The sequence below is a fragment of the Pseudophryne corroboree genome, chromosome 7 (assembly GCF_028390025.1).
Source record: "Pseudophryne corroboree isolate aPseCor3 chromosome 7, aPseCor3.hap2, whole genome shotgun sequence".
NCBI lineage: Eukaryota > Metazoa > Chordata > Amphibia > Anura > Myobatrachidae > Pseudophryne > Pseudophryne corroboree.
Genome location: NC_086450.1, coordinates 347,010,679 through 347,032,064, shown reverse-complemented (window position 1 = coordinate 347,032,064; position 21,386 = coordinate 347,010,679). Strand labels below are relative to the sequence as shown.

Sequence of the window (21,386 nt, the reverse complement as noted above, 5' to 3'; positions counted from 1 at the left end):
CTTCGTTACAGGTAGCTTACCGAAATCACAGTTCCTACGAGCTGTTCGCACTTGTGACACTCTTGCGAAGGCGGAAAAGCGCATAGACATGATGATACAGGACTTTGTGGTCCAGGGGTACGATGTTACTCAACTACGAACAATTAAGGAGCAAGTGCTAAATATTCAGAGACAAGAACTTCTTGCTATTAAGACATCAAGCCATAAAAATGACAACAGAATACCATTCGTACAGGAATATCATCCTTTCAACCAGCAAAATATGCAGATGGGTAAAAGTTTATGGCCCGTACTTACCGCTGACCCTGACCTTAAATCCATCAAACATTGCAAGCTTATGCCCAGCTATAAACGCAAACGTAATCTCCGTGATATTTTAGTCAGAAATGATATCTCTCATATGGAAAATACCACTCAAAGGACTTTCTTATCACGACAACCGGGGTGCTACAAGTGCTTGGGCTGCACCACCTGTAGATCCATGGAATGTGGTTCTACTTTTAGTCATCCACATTCGGGCAAGCAAATTCGTATTAAACATATCTTGTCCTGTCAAAGTACATTTGTAATCTATTACATCAAGTGTCCATGTGGACTACTCTACATCGGTAATACCATCCGCCAATTCAAGGAAAGAATGGCATTACATCGCCAAGCCATCCGCTCGGCACTGGAGGGTACCCATCAAGAACAGCCGGTAGCCCGACATTTCCGTGAGGCCAAGCACCCCCTGGCCAGTTTGCGACACAAAATCATTGACCATGTTCCCTGTGACATCCGAGGGGGGGATCGAGGAGCAGTGTTATTTACGCAAGGAAGCCCGTTGGATCTTCGAACTACGGACTTTGGCCCCTTATGGGCTTAATGAATCCAATAATTTAGGTTGTTTTTTGTAAATTTTTTCCTGTTTTGACATCATGAGAAATTTTCTGAAGCTTTGTGTCTTATATATATATCTCCAGTTATTGTATTTTTAATATATCCTGTAGGGTTGGTGGCCTTCTGTAGTTCCTTAATAGTTATCTGGTACTAGTGGGAATTTGTACTCCTATTATATTCATGAGTTCTGGTCTATATTGGGGGATATCCCCATTATGTGTTTACCATAAGAGAATTGGGACCGCTTGGTCTCTTTATATATACAATTACTGGGATAACTTTAAGGTATCAGTTTATACTGGTTATCCACATAATTATGTTATGCTCAGCTCTCATCATATTGTGGATTTGATTTATATTTTTATATTTTTTTCCTTTAAGGTGTTGGACACATGTCTGTATTGTGTTTATGTGTGTTTTTTGATTATGATTTGTTTTTATACTCTCAGCACTGGTGCGGCTAACTCAGACGGGTTACTATGACAACGGCGCCGGAGGGCGCACGTCGCTTGACCGTGACGTCACTAGTCCCCGTCCAGGACCCGCACGTGCTGCGTGGAATAATCTGTATGTGGTGTATGTACTTAAGGTAAGCGGTTTTGTTTTGTATTTGATACTGTCCTGACGAAATTTAAGAAATTAAATGAAACGTTGACACAACAGGCTGGGCCGTCAGCTTTATTTTTTGCTGCCTTTAGGCATGTTATATTAGTCCTGGAGTGCCGTATCTTTCTTTTGGACTGTCTCATTGCTTACTGGCACCTAGGCACTGCATACCTGGTTGGAACATAGGAGTGCCAGTCCTTGCTTTGGTCTATCTATCTATCTATCTATCTATCTATCTATCTATCTATCTATCTATCTATCTATCTATCTATCTATCTTCATATCTACAGTATCTATCTATCTATCTATCTATCTATCTATCTATCTATCTATCTATCTATCTATCTATCTATCTTCATATCTACAGTTTCTATCTATATTCATATCTACAGTATCTATCTTCATATGTACAGTTATCTATCTATCTATCTATCTATCTATCTATCTATCTATCTATCTATCTATCTATCTATCTATCTAAATTGCTCTACTGTCTTAGCCTCTACCACCTCTGATGGGAGGCTAGTCCACTTGTCCAATACCCTTTCTGTGAAGTAATTTTTTCTCAAATTTCCCCTGAATCCCTCCCCCCATCCAAATGTAATAGCCTCTCCTCTGATAGTCTGACACAGGGAGGGGACTATCACCCCGATCTATAACAGTAGTATACAGTATCTGTATTAATCAGGAGTCTGTCTCCCCAGTTACTTATTGAATTTATTTAATCTCCATATACTCCAGGCAGGTGATAATTTCTGCCCTCAATAGAAGATCATTTATTTCACGGCCGCTTATTACAAACCTCTACTGAGAGATACCGCACTTACTGATACTAATATATCAGCAGTATATCACCCTGGCACCAGCCCCCTCCATCTAACTCTTATTAGGTAGCAGTTACATAAATATGCACATCAGTGTGATATCACGCACTAACGGTGGGGCAGATGTGGGGGTGCGGAGGCCTGCTCCAGGGCTTAGTAACTGCTGTTACTCCAGTCTATGTACATTTGGTAGGATGAATATGGTGCGTCATCTCACTTGTATAAATGCAGCACAGCAGATGAAAACACGGCCGTTTTTTCGTATGGGCTCAATGGGCTCTTGCCCAAGGGCCCCATGAGTATAAGGGCTCCAGGCTAATAGCTGAGGGTCCCCTCTTTCCAGGGGTACCAGATTTTTGAAAATCGGCCCTAGGAAACCAGAGATATCCGACTTCAAAGCAGTGGTCCCCATCCAAGCCTGTTAGTTGCTCTTCCAAGCCAGATATCTTAGGTTCTGTCTGACATAGAGTTTTTCCGAGGGTATTCTCCAAATGCTGGGACTCTCCCCTTTCAGCGGACAATGGCAACTTGGCCCTACTATGCCCAGAACCAGAGATATCCGCCTTCAAGCAGATGGTCCCTGCTCCAGTTCCACACGCCTGGTATGCAGTTTTAGATTTTCATTGGAGGACTGCTCTAGTTCCTGAACTCTGATCTACAAGTCCCTAGCACCTCCTGAAAGGTGGGTCTCTATAGTTTTTTTATCCTATTAAAAGCTAAGAAATCTATTACCAGGAACTTGAGATATCTGCAGTCAAGCAAGCTGCCCTCCCACCAGAAAATGATAAATATTAAGCCGCACAACCATCCACTCCTCCGCTACGTATTAAACACCCCCTACCACCCTGAAAGTCATGTACCAGGGCCACTTTATCCAGCACAATGCCCCATTCTACAGTTTAGTGTTCTCCCTCCCGCCCCATCTGTGCAGTAAAGGAGTAATTAGCAGAAATTACTGCTCCAGGTTCTACATGCTTAGCGGAAGATAGATCACCCCGTACCGCCCGCAGGACATCAAAGTTGCCACTGATAGCACCCCCCACCCCTACTGTTGGAGGATGGATAGGGGCCCCAGTGCGTTGCTGTGCCCAGGGGCCCACACTACTGTTAAGACGGCCCTGGATGAATATAGTTATACAGATGCATATTTATACTAGTCCTAGTGGTATCTCTGTCAGTTATTCTATGGCAGGTCTAGATATTTTCCTTAGCAACTGTAGCTAACTGTAGTTCATATTCTTTTATTGGAGCTGTCTGTTCCTATGCACAATGGTTCTGCACCCGTACATCAGAACACAGCTATGGACAGTGAGGGATCCTGTGGCTTGGACAGATAATGTTGCTCAGCACACCTCTCCTCCTGAGATTATGTGATATTTGGCAACCTTCTATGGGGCCTATTTATCATTGTATATTCGCAGCTATATCCCCCATGCTTACAGCTTGTGTTCCTGAATGAGACAACGCTATGGAAAAATAACACAGACACCCTTGAGTTAGTTCAGATTGGTGTATTGTAAGAGAGCATTAGGCATTATATATATGTCAGATCCTGGATGTTAGCTCCCTGCAGTCCATGGTCGATATCTTTGACTGATGGATCTGATGGATCTATAATGCACCTAGGTGGAATGTGCCATCGAGAGGTCTCAGTCCCCCGGATTAGATGGTACTTGTACAGGGGCGGTGGTGGATTCATATATTGGGCAGCTCCTGAGAGATGAATTTCTGGAGTCTCACTAGATATTGCCTGTGCTTATGTAAATCCGTGTGCCCTCCTCCTTCCACCCAGAGAGGCTTTACAGCAGTTGGGCAGCGCTCATACATTGTCAGCCCATGGCAGAAGTCCACAACCGCATCTTTAGTCCCATGGATGATGAGTACCGGGCAGGTGACCTTGGAGATTTTGTCGATGCTGCAAAGGACATGATACAAAGGGATTATACAACAGAAACAGCATGGAGCTATCACACATGTAAAACGGACACTAAACATATAGAATGGAAATAATGCATCAGGTAACATGCAGAGCTGCTCATGTAGAAGGTCACATACAGGACTTTGGCAGAGCAATGTTGGACAATGAATCTACTGTTAGTAATGAGCCCAGTGCAATCTATTGACCTAATAAGCCAAAGTCATGCACAAGACTTCAACTTGTTTCTGTTATACAATACAAATAGGATGAAAGAGGAATAGTGCCGTATTTCCCATTTATAAGCAGCTATGATATATTGGGAGTAAAACCGGTGCCAGAGGTAACTTATCTGGGGATCCAGTGTTTAAGTTCTGCAGAAGTAGCCTCAATGTTGTACACACTCCCGCTGCAGCTACGCCGGCTCCCGCAAACCGACAACTTGCTGCCTGTATGAGAAGACATTGGGGCGGCTGTAGTGAGAAGAGTGCGCAGACACCGGGGTCAATTGCTCACACAGGCAGAGCATTGCTCGCCAATGCGAGCATGCGAGATGAAGAGGGGCAGCAGTAGATGCAGGGTGTTACAAAACTGACAAGAGACACAGGGCCATAGCCCCCCAGAAAGGTTTCTGGTAGGGAATTATCCTGTTAGTTTTCCAATCAGAAAAGACTCATGTACTCTAATTGGATTAGCAATCGGTATAAGATGGGATGGGTTCAGTATGCTATCCCAGTGGTTGGGATACCGGTGGTCACATGACCGTCACCGGCATTCTGACATTGAAGATCGGTGGAGGGGGTAAGTGTTTTTACTCATCCCTACCCTAACCTCCCGGGGGTGGCAGCTAGGGCTAACTCCCTGGGGGTGGTGGCTAGGGATAACCCTTGGGGGGTTGGCAGCTAGGGCTAAACCCCCCCAGTGCCTAACTCTAATCACCGCGGGCCCTAACACTAAAGCTCTCCACTATACTTACCTTCAGTGGTCGGTATTCCAGTGCCTGTGTACCAAGTGGTGTTGGCATTCCGGCGTCGGTCACATGACCGCCGGCACCCCGTCCATTGGAATGCTGAAGACATCCCACTGGGATACACATACAAACTGATTGGGCCAACAGAGCTGGGGGTGTATTTACTAAAGTTCGATATTTATTAATTTCAAATTGAGAGAAATCAATCTAAATGGATGTTGCATTCCGGGGGATAAAACACACATTTACTAACATTGAAAAAATAATATAAAAAGATTATGTGTTAGTAAATGTGTGTTTTAGAACACAACATCCATCCAGATGGATCTCCAACAGATGAAAATTGATGGAAATGGACATTTAGTAGATATACCCCTGTTGTTTGCCTGACAAAGCGCACCTAGGGGCCAATTCAGTTATCCAGTACGTGGGCTGACCCTGGTACTGCTTGCTCCCAGCACATACTAAACCCCACAAGTAACCTACAGCTTAGTATAAAAACACAGCAATGTCTTACTTGGTGAAGGCATCCCAACAGTAGGCCCTCCGGGCGTTAGAATAGCCCATCCGCACACCTGACATGAGCGCCCCGTGCAGTATTACTGCTGCACATTTGTAGCGCGTGGCAAGGTCAACTGCCGGTGCTGTCCCAATGCTCTCTCCATACAGGATGATATTTTCCGCCGGGACTCCATATCTGTAGAGATAAAGCAGAAAAATTATCAAACTCCAATTACATCACTTCTATTGTGGTTCCTTATGGGAAACTTGTATATAAAGGCTGGATATCTGAACTAGGTAAATGACTGGATAACTTATATGAGTGATAGGCAGTGTATGTGTGGAACAGGACTACATAGGTTATGCACATTTACCTAGTTCCAGTCAGCTAGGAACACTAAGGAGCTAGGGGAGGGGAGCGTCCAGTCACATTGGAAGGAAACCCCTCTATGCTGCTAGATAGAATGGGGAGCCCAATAATGCAACATACTCTTACAGCACAGTACATATGGCAGTGCGTCCTATGAGGCAGGAGAGCAGAGGAAAGTGTCACCCCCTGCTTCTGCAGTAGTTACATCCTTTGGCTAAGACCCTATAATGCCAAAAATATATACCCACTGTCTTTATGTAAGCAAGTCCCAATACACCGATTACATTTATACTGTATAACCAGTTCATGCGGGGAGAGGAGTATATAAACTAATAGTAGCACAATACACAGCATATACATTCACCCTACGTAGTAAATAGTAGCCCTTACTGTAGCATATCCCCCACATACATACAGGACACCCATACACCACATGCAGGGTGTCAGACAGAGGCTGTGTGGGGGCTGGGGAAGACTCATACACCCCAATCATACATACCGGGTCCTCAGGGCGAGCCAAGCTGCCTCGATGTCTGCATATGCGTTCTTCTCGCTTGGCTTTCCGCTGCTCACCCCATAGCCGGAGTAGTCGTAGGAGAATATATTGCACTTGATCTTGGAGCCTAGGGCAAGGTAGCGTCTGCACATCTTGCCTAGGTCAACAGCACAGTCGTGAGAGTAGAGGAGTGTGTAGCGGCTCCCAGGTACGCAGCGGACGTACATACAGGCCAGGCTATTCCCCCGCTTGGTGGTACAGCGGAACATCTCTACAGCGTCCAGCTTCTGCTGGGAGTGTGGCCAGTTAGCCCCTTCTGATAGCTGCAGATTACATACGGGAGGTAGACAGATTGTGGGGTCCACCTGCTCATCCTGCGCCAGGTCCTGTGCTGGGGCTGCCTCAATCTCACGTAGCGTGTACGTAGGCTCTGGGGGGTGAAAGGCCAGTTTGGCAATAATGCAGTTCAGCCTCGGTGGGCAGCAAAAGATCGAAAACAGCCTCCTCCACGAGAGGCCGTACATCCTCAAAGAGGGGTGTTGGGCCCGGTCCTAACACTCTGGACACTGGGCAGTGATCTTATTATAATAGTTCTATATAAAATACTTAATATAGCTATTCTAATCTAATAGTAATAATTATAAATAAAAGCTTAACAGCTCTGATAAAGACGCGACTTCTCACACTGATGTCTGGGAAGCAACTATTCTATCTGAGTAACATCCAAGTGGATATGAGGTTATGACACGATTGTGACATCACAGACACTACCTGTCCCTGACCAGGGCTGCAGCCTCAGCACCCAGCTGTCATTGTTACTGTATATTACTAGATTAGAGATGTATTGGTCATTACTATAACGTTTGTACATAATGTTTATCTATAGAATAAATGTAGCACACACATACTGTATATGAAATGTCACCTGTGTGATTATGGCCAAATATGTAGTGTGTATGGCTCCCTGCGCCCCTCACTTCTCCAATATTCCCTGATTGCAGGTAATCACCGGAGGAGCGCACCAGCGCCTACTTCCATATATTACGCACCCATCCTTAGTCATGGCACATAATGATTACACGTTCCATATAACGCTATAGCATAACTGAGTCAGTACCAGTTATATTACAGCAATTCACATCGTTCCACTGTAATTTTTAGAACAATCCTAGAGGGCTTATTAACAATAGATTCCATGTATAGCACTCAACCTTTATATACATAATATTATTATAAGGGCCCGGTCTACAGTATCTATCTACAGTATTTATCTATATTCATATCTACAGTATCTATCTTCATATCTACAGTTATCTATCTATCTATCTATCTATCTTCATATCTACAGTGTCTATCTATATTCATATCTACAGTATCTATCTATCTTCATATCTACAGTATCTATCTATCTTCATATCTACAGTATGTATCTATCTTCATATCTACAGTTTCTATCTATATTCATATCTACAGTATCTATCTGCATATATACAGTTATCTATCTATCTATCTATCTATCTATCTATCTATCTATCTATCTATCTATCTATCTATCTATCTTCATATCTACAGTATCTATCTATCTATCTATCTATCTATCTTCATATTTACAGTTTCTATCTATATTCATATCTACAGTATCTATCTAAATTCATATGTCATACCCTACTGGTATCTGGTATGCAAGATCTGCAGTCACTGTGTATAGTACATCACACTTACTTTACCCCGGCTTGTCATGTGTTCAGGCACAGTTACCAGAGGGTCCCCTGAAGAATCAGGTCTTTAACTACAAGTACATTGTGGGTGTGGACTACAGGTGTCGGTGCAGCGCATAAAGAATTGGGCGCCAGCCCATCTCAGATAAACAGCATAAAGTTTATTTAAACATCAAACGGATATTTCAGGGATAACTTGTGAACACTCCTCCAGCACAAAGCATATCAGTTACAGTGGATCCCATATCAGGGCACCTCCTCCAGCGCATCGCTTAGTCGCAGCGGCATATTTATAGCGAACATCAGTACATACCAGGGCATTCTGTGACCAGTAGTGCTACACATCAGGTTGCCGTCTCTCTCTCTCTCTTACTTAGCGAGGATTCTTTTCCTTGGGGGCGCTTACTCACGCCGCGTGGCTTTCCGACCACTTCACCCAGATACCTCTCGAGATACTTTTCAATGGGGGGCGCTTACTCACGCCACGTGGCTTCCGACCACTTCACCCAGATACCTCTTGAGACTCACACCTTGAGTACACTTTTCTCCTGGCATCACCCTTTCACTGGATTCTGCATACTGCTGCTCTCACACTGCGATGTCTCCCTCTGTCAAATGCTTTGCTGTGGCTGGCATCACTCCCCACCTAAACATGTGGGGAGCCCTCACTGGGGCTACATCTTTCTGGTTAATCCACCACACTTCAGCTAGCTAAAACATGTGCTTCTCCTCACTGTCTGTCTGCTCTCTGCTCTGCTGCTCTCATTCAGTTGTAGCTGTGTTGTGTCTCACTGCAGGACAACCTTTTTATAACCTTGCATTCCCAGGGTCACATTCTAAATCTGGGATTTCCCGCTCTGTCTTTCCCGCTCTCAGTTTCCCGCTCTGAGTCTGCAAATGAGTGAGTCACGCCCTTTGCATTTTGCAGACTGATCTGTATTGCTATGAGCTGTGCTGTTAACTCCTTCTGTGCTGCAAGCTGTAGGCTGCTGGCACAGTGCTTATGCAACTCCAGCAAACATTTTACTTTTATTAAAGTCATGCTGGCACCTGTAGTGCCACAGTTGATTTGGGCTGCAGTTTCAGGGTATCACATGCACCCCTGCTGAAATCTTGCGTGTCCTCACGCAACAGCAGTTTTCAACATAACATATAATGACAGTACATGTGACAAACAAACAACAATCACATATTCAGGAAAACATGGCATGTCAAACATCACATTACATACAAATCACATATTCTGTTGCGGTTTTCAAACGAGTTACAGTCTAGAGTCACATGTGATAGTAAAATGTTCTAGACATCTTGTGGCAATTGCGCCAAACACAGAGAACCTGCCCTCGTCTCCCCCCACGTCTGGTTAATCCACCACACTTCAGCTAGCTAAAACATGTGCTTCTCCTCACTGTCTGTCTGCTCTCTGCTCTGCTGCTGCTGCTCTCATTCTGTTGTAGCTGTGTTGTGTCTCACTGCAGGACAACCTTTTTATAACCTTGCATTCCCAGGGTCACATTCTAAATCTGGGATTTCCCGCTCTGTCTTTCCCGCTCTGAGTCTGCAAATGAGTGAGTCATGCCCTTTGCATTTTGCAGACTGATCTGTATTGCTATGAGCTGTGCTGTTAACTCCTTCTGTGCTGCAAGCTGTAGGCTGCTGGCACAGTGCTTATGCAACTCCAGCAAACATTTTACTTTTATTAAAGTCATGCTGGCACCTGTAGTGCCACAGTTGATTTGGGCTGCAGTTTCAGGGTATCACATGCACCCCTGCTGAAATCTTGCGTGTCCTCACGCAACAGCAGTTTTCAACATAACATATAATGACAGTACATGTGACAAACAAACAACAATCACATATTCAGGAAAACATGGCATGTCAAACATCACATTACATACAAATCACATATTCTGTTGCGGTTTTCAAACGAGTTACAGTCTAGAGTCACATGTGATAGTAAAATGTTCTAGACATCTTGTGGCAATTGCGCCAAACACAGAGAACCTGCCCTCGTCTCCCCCCACGTCTGGTTAATCCACCACACTTCAGCTAGCTAAAACATGTGCTTCTCCTCACTGTCTGTCTGCTCTCTGCTCTGCTGCTGCTGCTCTCATTCTGTTGTAGCTGTGTTTGTCTCACTGCAGGACAACCTTTTTATAACCTTGCATTCCCAGGGTCACATTCTAAATCTGGGATTTCCCGCTCTGTCTTTCCCGCTCTCAGTTTCCCGCTCTGAGTCTGCAAATGAGTGAGTCATGCCCTTTGCATTTTGCAGACTGATCTGTATTGCTATGAGCTGTGCTGTTAACTCCTTCTGTGCTGCAAGCTGTAGGCTGCTGGCACAGTGCTTATGCAACTCCAGCAAACATTTTACTTTTATTAAAGTCATGCTGGCACCTGTAGTGCCACAGTTGATTTGGGCTGCAGTTTCAGGGTATCACACATATATACAGCTATCTATCTATCTATCTATCTTCATATCTACAGTTCCACAGTATCCTATCTATCTATCTATCTATCTATCTATCTATCTATCTATCTATCTATCTATCTATCTATCTATCTTCATATCTATAGTTTCTATCTATATTCATATCTACAGTATCTATCTTCATATCTACAGTTATCTATCTATCTATCTATCTATCTATCTATCTATCTATCTGTCTTCATATCTACAATTTCTATCTATATTCATATCTACATTATCTATCTTCATATCTACAGTTATCTATCTATCTATCTATCTATCTATCTTCATATCTACAGTATCTATCTATCTATCTATCTATCTTCATATTTACAGTTTCTATCTATATTCATATCTACAGTATCTATCTAAATTCATATATACAGCTATCTATCTATCTATCTATCTACCTATCTATCTTCATATCTACAGTTCCACAGTATCCTATCTATCTATCTATCTATCTATCTATCTATCTATCTATCTTCATATCTACAGTATTCTATCTATCTATATATCTATCTATCTTCATATCTACAGTATCCTATCTATCTATCTATCTATCTATCTATCTATCTATCTATCTATCTATCTATCTTCATATCTACAGTATTCTATCTATCTATATATCTATCTATCTTCATATCTACAGTATCCTATCTATCTATCTATCTATCTATCTATCTATCTATCTATCTATCTATCTATATATAGTTTATATCTATATTCATATCTACAGTATCTATCTTCATATCTACAGTTATCTATCTATCTATCTATCTATCTATCTATCTATCTATCTATCTGTCTTCATATCTACAGTTTCTATCTATATTCATATCTACATTATCTATCTTCATATCTACAGTTATCTATCTATCTATCTATCTATCTATCTATCTATCTATCTATCTATCTATCTATCTATCTATCTATCTTCATATCTACAGTATCTGCAATAAATAGTGGAAAACTGCTCTAATCAAGCTGGTAACAATCCCCAGGTGCTGCGGGAGGGGGTTACTCTAGACAAGAAATACAAAAGGGATTTTTCCCACGCACTCTGCTGACTGTTAGTAAGAAGAACTATATACTATGTAATAATAGGAAATTAGAGCTCTTCGTTACATATGTTTTGCAAAAGATATGATAAGCCTCCAGGCCACTTCACGGCTGCTCTATTACTGGAGGTCCCTACCTAAGCATAGGTCCAGGGCTTGGACCCCACAAATTCGGCTCAGGCCCGACCACCCCAGGGCAGCACACCATTGAAATACTAAAGTGTTAATATGTGTTAAGAAAGAAGCAGAGGCTATGGGTTAGAAAGTGCTACAAAAATAAGGGTGTTAATAAAATACTCAAAAGAGTAATATTAGTGAAAAAATAGGAGTGTTACATAAGTGCTAAATAAATAATATGGCATGCTACCCCAAGGTGGCCCAGCCCCACCAGACCCGGGGGGTACCACTCCCCAAACCCATACACAGCATAATAATAATTACATCCACTATGGGTCTTTTGCAAAACATATGTAACGAAGAGCTCTAATTTCCTATTATTACATAGTATATAGTTCTTCTTACTAACAGTCAGCAGAGTGCGTGGGAAAAATCCCTTTTGTATTTCTTATCTACAGTATCTATCTATCTATCTATCTTCATATCTACAGTATCCGATCTATCTTACTATCTTCATATCTACAGTATCTATCTATCTATCTATCTATCTATCTATCTTCATATCTACAGTCTCTATCTATCTATCTATCTATCTATCTATCTATCTATCTATCTATCTATCTATCTATCTTTCTTCATATCTACCATTTCTATCTATATTCATATCTACAGTATCTATCTATCTATCTATCTATCTATCTATCTTCATATCTACATTATCTATCTATCTATCTATCTATCTATCTATCTATCTATCTATCTATCTATCTTCATATTTACAGTTTCTATCTATATTCATATTTACAGTTTCTATCTATCTATCTATCTATCTATCTATCTATCTATCTATCTTCATATCTACAGTTCTACAGTATTCTATCTATCTATCTATCTATCTATCTATCTATCTATCTTCATATCTATCTATCTATCTATCTATCTATCTATCTATCTTCATATCTACAGTATCCTATCTATCTATCTATCTATCTATCTATCTATCTATCTATCTATCTTCATATCTACAGTTCTACAGTATTCTATCTATCTATCTATCTATCTATCTATCTATCTATCTATCTTCATATCTATCTATCTATCTATCTATCTATCTATCTATCTTCATATCTACAGTATCTATCTATCTATCTATCTATCTATCTATCTATCTATCTATCTATCTATCTATCTATCTATCTAAATTGCTCTACTGTCTTAGCCTCTACCACCTCTGATGGGAGGCTAGTCCACTTGTCCAATACCCTTTCTGTGAAGTAATTTTTTCTCAAATTTCCCCTGAATCCCTCCCCCCATCCAAATGTAATAGCCTCTCCTCTGATAGTCTGACACAGGGAGGGGACTATCACCCCGATCTATAACAGTAGTATACAGTATCTGTATTAATCAGGAGTCTGTCTCCCCAGTTACTTATTGAATTTATTTAATCTCCATATACTCCAGGCAGGTGATAATTTCTGCCCTCAATAGAAGATCATTTATTTCACGGCCGCTTATTACAAACCTCTACTGAGAGATACCGCACTTACTGATACTAATATATCAGCAGTATATCACCCTGGCACCAGCCCCCTCCATCTAACTCTTATTAGGTAGCAGTTACATAAATATGCACATCAGTGTGATATCACGCACTAACGGTGGGGCAGATGTGGGGGTGCGGAGGCCTGCTCCAGGGCTTAGTAACTGCTGTTACTCCAGTCTATGTACATTTGGTAGGATGAATATGGTGCGTCATCTCACTTGTATAAATGCAGCACAGCAGATGAATACAGGGCCGTTTTTTCGTATGGGCTCAATGGGCTCTTGCCCAAGGGCCCCATGAGTATAAGGGCTCTAGGCTAATAGCTGAGGGTCCCCTCTTTCCAGGGGTACCAGATTTTTGAAAATCGGCCCTAGGAAACCAGAGATATCCGACTTCAAAGCAGTGGTCCCCATCCAAGCCTGTTAGTTGCTCTTCCAAGCCAGATATCTTAGGTTCTGTCTGACATAGAGTTTTTCCGAGGGTATTCTCCAAATGCTGGGACTCTCCCCTTTCAGCGGACAATGGCAACTTGGCCCTACTATGCCCAGAACCAGAGATATCCGCCTTCAAGCAGATGGTCCCTGCTCCAGCTCCACACGCCTGGTATGCAGTTTTATATTTTCATTGGAGGACTGCTCTAGTTCCTGAACTCTGATCTACAAGTCCCTAGCACCTCCTGAAAGGTGGGTCTCTATAGTTTTTTATCCTATTAAAAGCTAAGAAATCTATTACCAGGAACTTGAGATATCTGCAGTCAAGCAAGCTGCCCTCCCACCAGAAAATGATAAATATTAAGCCGCACAACCATCCACTCCTCCGCTACGTATTAAACACCCCCTACCACCCTGAAAGTCATGTACCAGGGCCACTTCATCCAGCACAATGCCCCATTCTACAGTTTAGTGTTCTCCCTCCCGCCCCATCTGTGCAGTAAAGGAGTAATTAGCAGAAATTACTGCTCCAGGTTCTACATGCTTAGCGGAAGATAGATCACCCCGTACCGCCCGCGGGACATCAAAGTTGCCACTGATAGCACCCCCCACCCCTACTGTTCGAGGATGGATAGGGGCCCCAGTGCGTTGCTGTGCCCAGGGGCCCACACTACTGTTGAGACGGCCCTGGATGAATATAGTTATACAGATGCATATTTATACTAGTCCTAGTGGTATCTCTGTCAGTTATTCTATGGCAGGTCTAGATATTTTCCTTAGCAACTGTAGCTAACTGTAGTTCATATTCTTTTATTGGAGCTGTCTGTTCCTATGCACAATGGTTCTGCACCCGTACATCAGAACACAGCTATGGACAGTGAGGGATCCTGTGGCTTGGACAGATAATGTTGCTCAGCACACCTCTCCTCCTGAGATTATGTGATATTTGGCAACCTTCTATGGGGCCTATTTATCATTGTATATTCGCAGCTATATCCCCCATGCTTACAGCTTGTGTTCCTGAATGAGACAACGCTATGGAAAAATAACACAGACACCCTTGAGTTAGTTCAGATTGGTGTATTGTAAGAGAGCATTAGGCATTATATATATGTCAGATCCTGGATGTTAGCTCCCTGCAGTCCATGGTCGATATCTTTGACTGATGGATCTGATGGATCTATAATGCACCTAGGTGGAATGTGCCATCGAGAGGTCTCAGTCCCCCGGATTAGATGGTACTTGTACAGGGGCGGTGGTGGATTCATATATTGGGCAGCTCCTGAGAGATGAATTTCTGGAGTCTCACTAGATATTGCCTGTGCTTATGTAAATCCGTGTGCCCTCCTCCTTCCACCCAGAGAGGCTTTACAGCAGTTGGGCAGCGCTCATACATTGTCAGCCCATGGCAGAAGTCCACAACCGCATCTTTAGTCCCATGGATGATGAGTACCGGGCAGGTGACCTTGGAGATTTTGTCGATGCTGCAAAGGACATGATACAAAGGGATTATACAACAGAAACAGCATGGAGCTATCACACATGTAAAACGGCCACTAAACATATAGAATGGAAATAATGCATCAGGTAACATGCAGAGCTGCTCATGTAGAAGGTCACATACAGGACTTTGGCAGAGCAATGTTGGACAATGAATCTACTGTTAGTAATGAGCCCAGTGCAATCTATTGACCTAATAAGCCAAAGTCATGCACAAGACTTCAACTTGTTTCTGTTATACAATACAAATAGGATGAAAGAGGAATAGTGCCGTATTTCCCATTTATAAGCAGCTATGATATATTGGGAGTAAAACCGGTGCCAGAGGTAACTTATCTGGGGATCCAGTGTTTAAGTTCTGCAGAAGTAGCCTCAATGTTGTACACACTCCCGCTGCAGCTACGCCGGCTCCCGCAAACCGACAACTTGCTGCCTGTATGAGAAGACATTGGGGCGGCTGTAGTGAGGAGAGTGCGCAGACACCGGGGTCAATTGCTCACACAGGCAGAGCATTGCTCGCCAATGCGAGCATGCGAGATGAAGAGGGGCAGCAGTAGATGCAGGGTGTTACAAAACTGACAAGAGACACAGGGCCATAGCCCCCCAGAAAGGTTTCTGGTAGGGAATTATCCTGTTAGTTTTCTAATCAGAAAAGACTCATGTACTCTAATTGGATTAGCATTCGGTATAAGATGGGATGGGTTCAGTATGCTATCCCAGTGGTTGGGATACCGGTGGTCACATGACCGTCACCGGCATTCTGACATTGAAGATCGGTGGAGGGGGTAAGTGTTTTTACTCATACCTACCCTAACCTCCCGGGGGTGGCAGCTAGGGCTAACTCCCTGGGGGTGGTGGCTAGGGATAACCCTTGGGGGGTTGGCAGCTAGGGCTAAACCCCCCCAGTGCCTAACTCTAATCACCGCGGGCCCTAACACTAAAGCTCTCCACTATACTTACCTTCAGTGGTCGGTATTCCAGTGCCTGTGTACCAAGTGGTGTTGGCATTCCGGCGTCGGTCACATGACCGCCGGCACCCCGTCCATTGGAAAGCTGAAGACATCCCACTGGGATACACATACAAACTGATTGGGCCAACAGAGCTGGGGGTGTATTTACTAAAGTTCGATATTTATTAATTTCAAATTGAGAGAAATCAATCTAAATGGATGTTGCATTCCGGGGGATAAAACACACATTTACTAACATTGAAAAAATAATATAAAAAGATTATGTGTTAGTAAATGTGTGTTTTAGAACACAACATCCATCCAGATGGATCTCCAACAGATGAAAATTGATGGAAATGGACATTTAGTAGATATACCCCTGTTGTTTGCCTGACAAAGCGCACCTAGGGGCCAATTCAGTTATCCAGTACGTGGGCTGACCCTGGTACTGCTTGCTCCCAGCACATACTAAACCCCACAAGTAACCTACAGCTTAGTATAAAAACACAGCAATGTCTTACTTGGTGAAGGCATCCCAACAGTAGGCCCTCCGGGCGTTAGGATAGCCCATCCGCACACCTGACATGAGCGCCCCGTGCAGTATTACTGCTGCACATTTGTAGCGCGTGGCAAGGTCAACTGCCGGTGCTGTCCCAATGCTCTCTCCATACAGGATGATATTTTCCGCCGGGACTCCATATCTGTAGAGATAAAGCAGAAAAATTATCAAACTCCAATTACATCACTTCTATTGTGGTTCCTTATGGGAAACTTGTATATAAAGGCTGGATATCTGAACTAGGTAAATGACTGGATAACTTATATGAGTGATAGGCAGTGTATGTGTGGAACAGGACTACATAGGTTATGCACATTTACCTAGTTCCAGTCAGCTAGGAACACTAAGGAGCTAGGGGAGGGGAGCGTCCAGTCACATTGGAAGGAAACCCCTCTATGCTGCTAGATAGAATGGGGAGCCCAATAATGCAACATACTCTTACAGCACAGTACATATGGCAGTGCGTCCTATGAGGCAGGAGAGCAGAGGAAAGTGTCACCCCCTGCTTCTGCAGTAGTTACATCCTTTGGCTAAGACCCTATAATGCCAGCGATATATACCCACTGTCTTTATGTAAGCAAGTCCCAATACACCAATTACATTTATACTGTATAACCAGTTCATGCGGGGAGAGGAGTATATAAACTAATAGGAGCACAATACACAGCATATACATTCACCCTACGTAGTAAATAGTAGCCCTTAGTGTAGCATATCCCCCACATACATACAGGACACCCATACACCACATGCAGGGTGTCAGGCAGAGGCTGTGTGGGGGCTGGGGAAGACTCATACACCCCAATCATACATACCGGGTCCTCAGGGCGAGCCAAGCTGCCTCGATGTCTGCATATGCGTTCTTCTCGCTTGGCTTTCCGCTGCTCACCCCATAGCCGGAGTAGTCGTAGGAGAATATATTGCACTTGATCTTGGAGCCTAGGGCAAGGTAGCGTCTGCACATCTTGCCTAGGTCAACAGCACAGTCGTGAGAGTAGAGGAGTGTGTAGCGGCTCCCAGGGACGCAGCGGACGTACATACAGGCCAGGCTATTCCCCCGCTTGGTGGTACAGCGGAACATCTCTACAGCGTCCAGCTTCTGCTGGGAGTGTGGCCAGTTAGCCCCTTCTGATAGCTGCAGATTACATACGGGAGGTAGACAGATTGTGGGGTCCACCTGGTCATCCTGCGCCAGGTCCTGTGCTGGGGCTGCCTCAATCTCACGTAGCGTGTACGTAGGCTCCGGGGGGTGAAAGGCCAGTTTGGCAATAATGCAGTTCAGCCTCGGTGGGCAGCAAAAGATCGAAAACAGCCTCCTCCACGAGAGGCCGTACATCCTCAAAGAGGGGTGTTGGGCCTGGTCCTAACACTCTGGACACTGGGCAGTGATCTTATTATAATAGTTCTATATAAAATACTTAATATAGCTATTCTAATCTAATAGTAATAATTATAAATAAAAGCTTAACAGCTCTGATAAAGACGCGACTTCTCACACTGATGTCTGGGAAGCAACTATTCTCTCTGAGTAACATCCAAGTGGATATGAGGTTATGACACGATTGTGACATCACAGACACTACCTGTCCCTGACCAGGGCTGCATTGTGACATCACAGACACTACCTGTCCCTGACCAGGGCTGCAGCCTCAGCACCCAGCTGTCATTGTTACTGTATATTACTAGATTAGAGATGTATTGGTCATTACTATAACGTTTGTACATAATGTTTATCTATAGAATAAATGTAGCACACACATACTGTATATGAAATGTCACCTGTGTGATTATGGCCAAATATGTAGTGTGTATGGCTCCCTGCGCCCCTCACTTCTCCACCATTCCCTGATTGCAGGTAATCACCGGAGGAGCGCACCAGTGCCTACTTCCATATATTACGCACCCTTCCTTAGTCATGGCACATAATGATTACACGTTCCATATAACGCTATAGCATAACTGAGTCAGTACCAGTTATATTACAGCAATTCACATCGTTCCACTGTAATTTTTAGAACAATCCTAGAGGGCTTATTAACAATAGATTCCATGTATAGCACTCAACCTTTATATACATAATATTATTATAAGGGCCCGGTCTACAGTATCTATCTACAGTATTTATCTATATTCATATCTACAGTATCTATCTTCATATCTACAGTTATCTATCTATCTATCTATCTATCTATCTATCTATCTATCTATCTATCTATCTATCTTCATATCTACAGTGTCTATCTATATTCATATCTACAGTATCTTTCTATCTATCTATCTATCTATCTATCTATCTATCTATCTATCTATCTGTCTTCATATCTACAGTTTCTATCTATATTCATATCTACAGTATCTATCTTCATATCTACAGTTATCTATCTATCTATCTATCTATCTATCTATCTATCTATCTATCTATCTATCTATCTTCATATCTACAGTATCTATCTATCTATCTATCTATCTATCTATCTATCTATCTATCTATCTATCTATCTATCTATCTTCATATTTACAGTTTCTATCTATATTCATATCTACAGTATCTATCTAAATTCATATATACAGCTATCTATCTATCTATCTATCTATCTATCTATCTATCTATCTATCTATATATCTATCTTCATATCTACAGTTCCACAGTATCCTATCTATCTATCTATCTATCTATCTATCTATCTATCTACAGTATTCTATCTATATATCTGTCTATCTTCATATCTACAGTATCCTATCTATCTATCTATCTATCTATCTATCTTCATATCTACAGTTTCTATCTATATTCATATCTACAGTATCTATCTTCATATCTACAGTTATCTATCTATCTATCTATCTATCTGTGACGACATGTGATGACACAGCTGGCGCATCGTGTCGCTCAGTGATAAAAGACACGTGGTTACTTTCCTAGCCCTGGTCCTACACATGGACTTCACCAATTATTAATTATATGTTAGGCAATATTGTATTATATTGTATGATGTTATTGTTACAAGGGTACAGTTATGTTTTCGATGTATATATATGAATGTATTGGTTATTGTGTTATAGTTGTAAAATAATGTTCCCCCCATATGACTGCGCAGATAACCTGTGTGTTTGCTGTTGTGTAGATACAGCCAGTCTCAGATGTCAGGCCATACACCCCCCTCATTCTTCCCCACACAATGGATTCCAGGCCACACAATCAGATTAAGTAAGGTTACTTTAGTTAACATCTATTGTGGCCTAGGGGACATGCCTGGGCATGTGAAACTGTTCTGGGGGTGTCGCCTTATTGTAGAAAAGACAAAGGTTTTATAATAGCAAACAGGGGAGGTGAGAGAGATCTGGAAGAGAAGGTGAGACTGTGGCAGGAGACTGACTAAGAAGTAATGTTCTGTCAGGAGTTCCAGGAGGGATTGTCGTGTAGAATTGGATCACAGAAGTGTGCTGAGCTGTTTATAACCCATTCTGTTCAATAAACCACTGTTGGTTTTTCATCTACCACCATGACTGAGTGATTTGGAACCCGGTATCCTCACATTTGGCGTCAGCGGTGGGATCACTCAAGACACCAGCAGAAAGGTATAAACCACAGCAGGCAATGGATTCCGCCCCGCTATGCTACCGTTACAGCAAGAAGGATCAACTACAGGACCTCTGTCGAGCAAGACGGATTGAGTTTAATACAGTGGATACCAAGGAATCCCTAATTGGAAAACTGGCTCAATGGGACGTTGAGCACCCTTGTGATAAGGAGGAAGAGGAGGATATGGTCGAGGCCTCAGCGGAGGAGACCAGTAATGGAACCAGGGCAGTGGAGCTTGTGGTTGGAAGTTTGTCAGCATATCGGCAGGCTGAGAAGCCGGATCTTTTATTTATAGTTTCCAAAATGCAGTACATTTGGGAGTACTGGAATGAAGCTCAGTGGGAAATCAGCAGGTGGAGAGTATCCAGCATACAGGACAAGTTGTGTCATCTTGGGAATGCGTTCATGCACTGCAGAAGTGAAGCAGCCACATGGAATCTGCTGGGGGAGCCAGAGTTTGAGGAATTCAGGGAGGAAGTGATCGCCACAGTGGCCCAAATGACACAAAGGATACAATATACAGAGACGGAAGAGCAAGTGCAGAGTAAATTGCCTTCCCGGACAGAGCCAGAAGAAGTGGCATTGGATCGGGGGCCCCTGGATACCCCAGCATGGTGAGGCCAGTGTTACAGGGTGGATGTGGAAAGGCACCACCTGCAACAGCTTCTCCCATACCCAAGGGAAGAAGTTGCCCAGTGGTCTATACGGAAGGAAGCACACGAACTGAAGACAGCAGTGAGCACAATCCAGGCACCCCAGGAGGAACTGCACTACAACTTCCCTTTTGCTGAGATGGAGGATGAGGACTTGGTGAGAGAGTGTCAAGAACTGTCTGCCCAGTATGTTACACTGGAAAAGGATGACCTTGACCAGGTGGATGCAAGGAAGCGCTG

The 21,386-nt window shown here is 43.0% G+C and overlaps 2 protein-coding genes across 2 annotated transcripts in view; one reads left to right on the top strand and one right to left on the bottom strand.

Moving 5' to 3' along the window:
- Positions 1-21,386, top strand: part of VWA3A (von Willebrand factor A domain containing 3A) — a 772,281-nt gene that overhangs the window by 705,724 nt on the left and 45,171 nt on the right. The window lies entirely within an intron of this gene.
- On the bottom strand, positions 15,166-18,246 carry LOC134943668 (alpha/beta hydrolase domain-containing protein 17C-like). Its single transcript, XM_063932381.1, has 3 exons — positions 17,726-18,246; positions 16,873-17,052; positions 15,166-15,385 (listed from the first exon to the last, which is right to left on the bottom strand). Exons 1-3 carry the CDS (start codon positions 18,244-18,246, stop codon positions 15,166-15,168), a joined length of 921 nt encoding a protein of 306 aa, XP_063788451.1.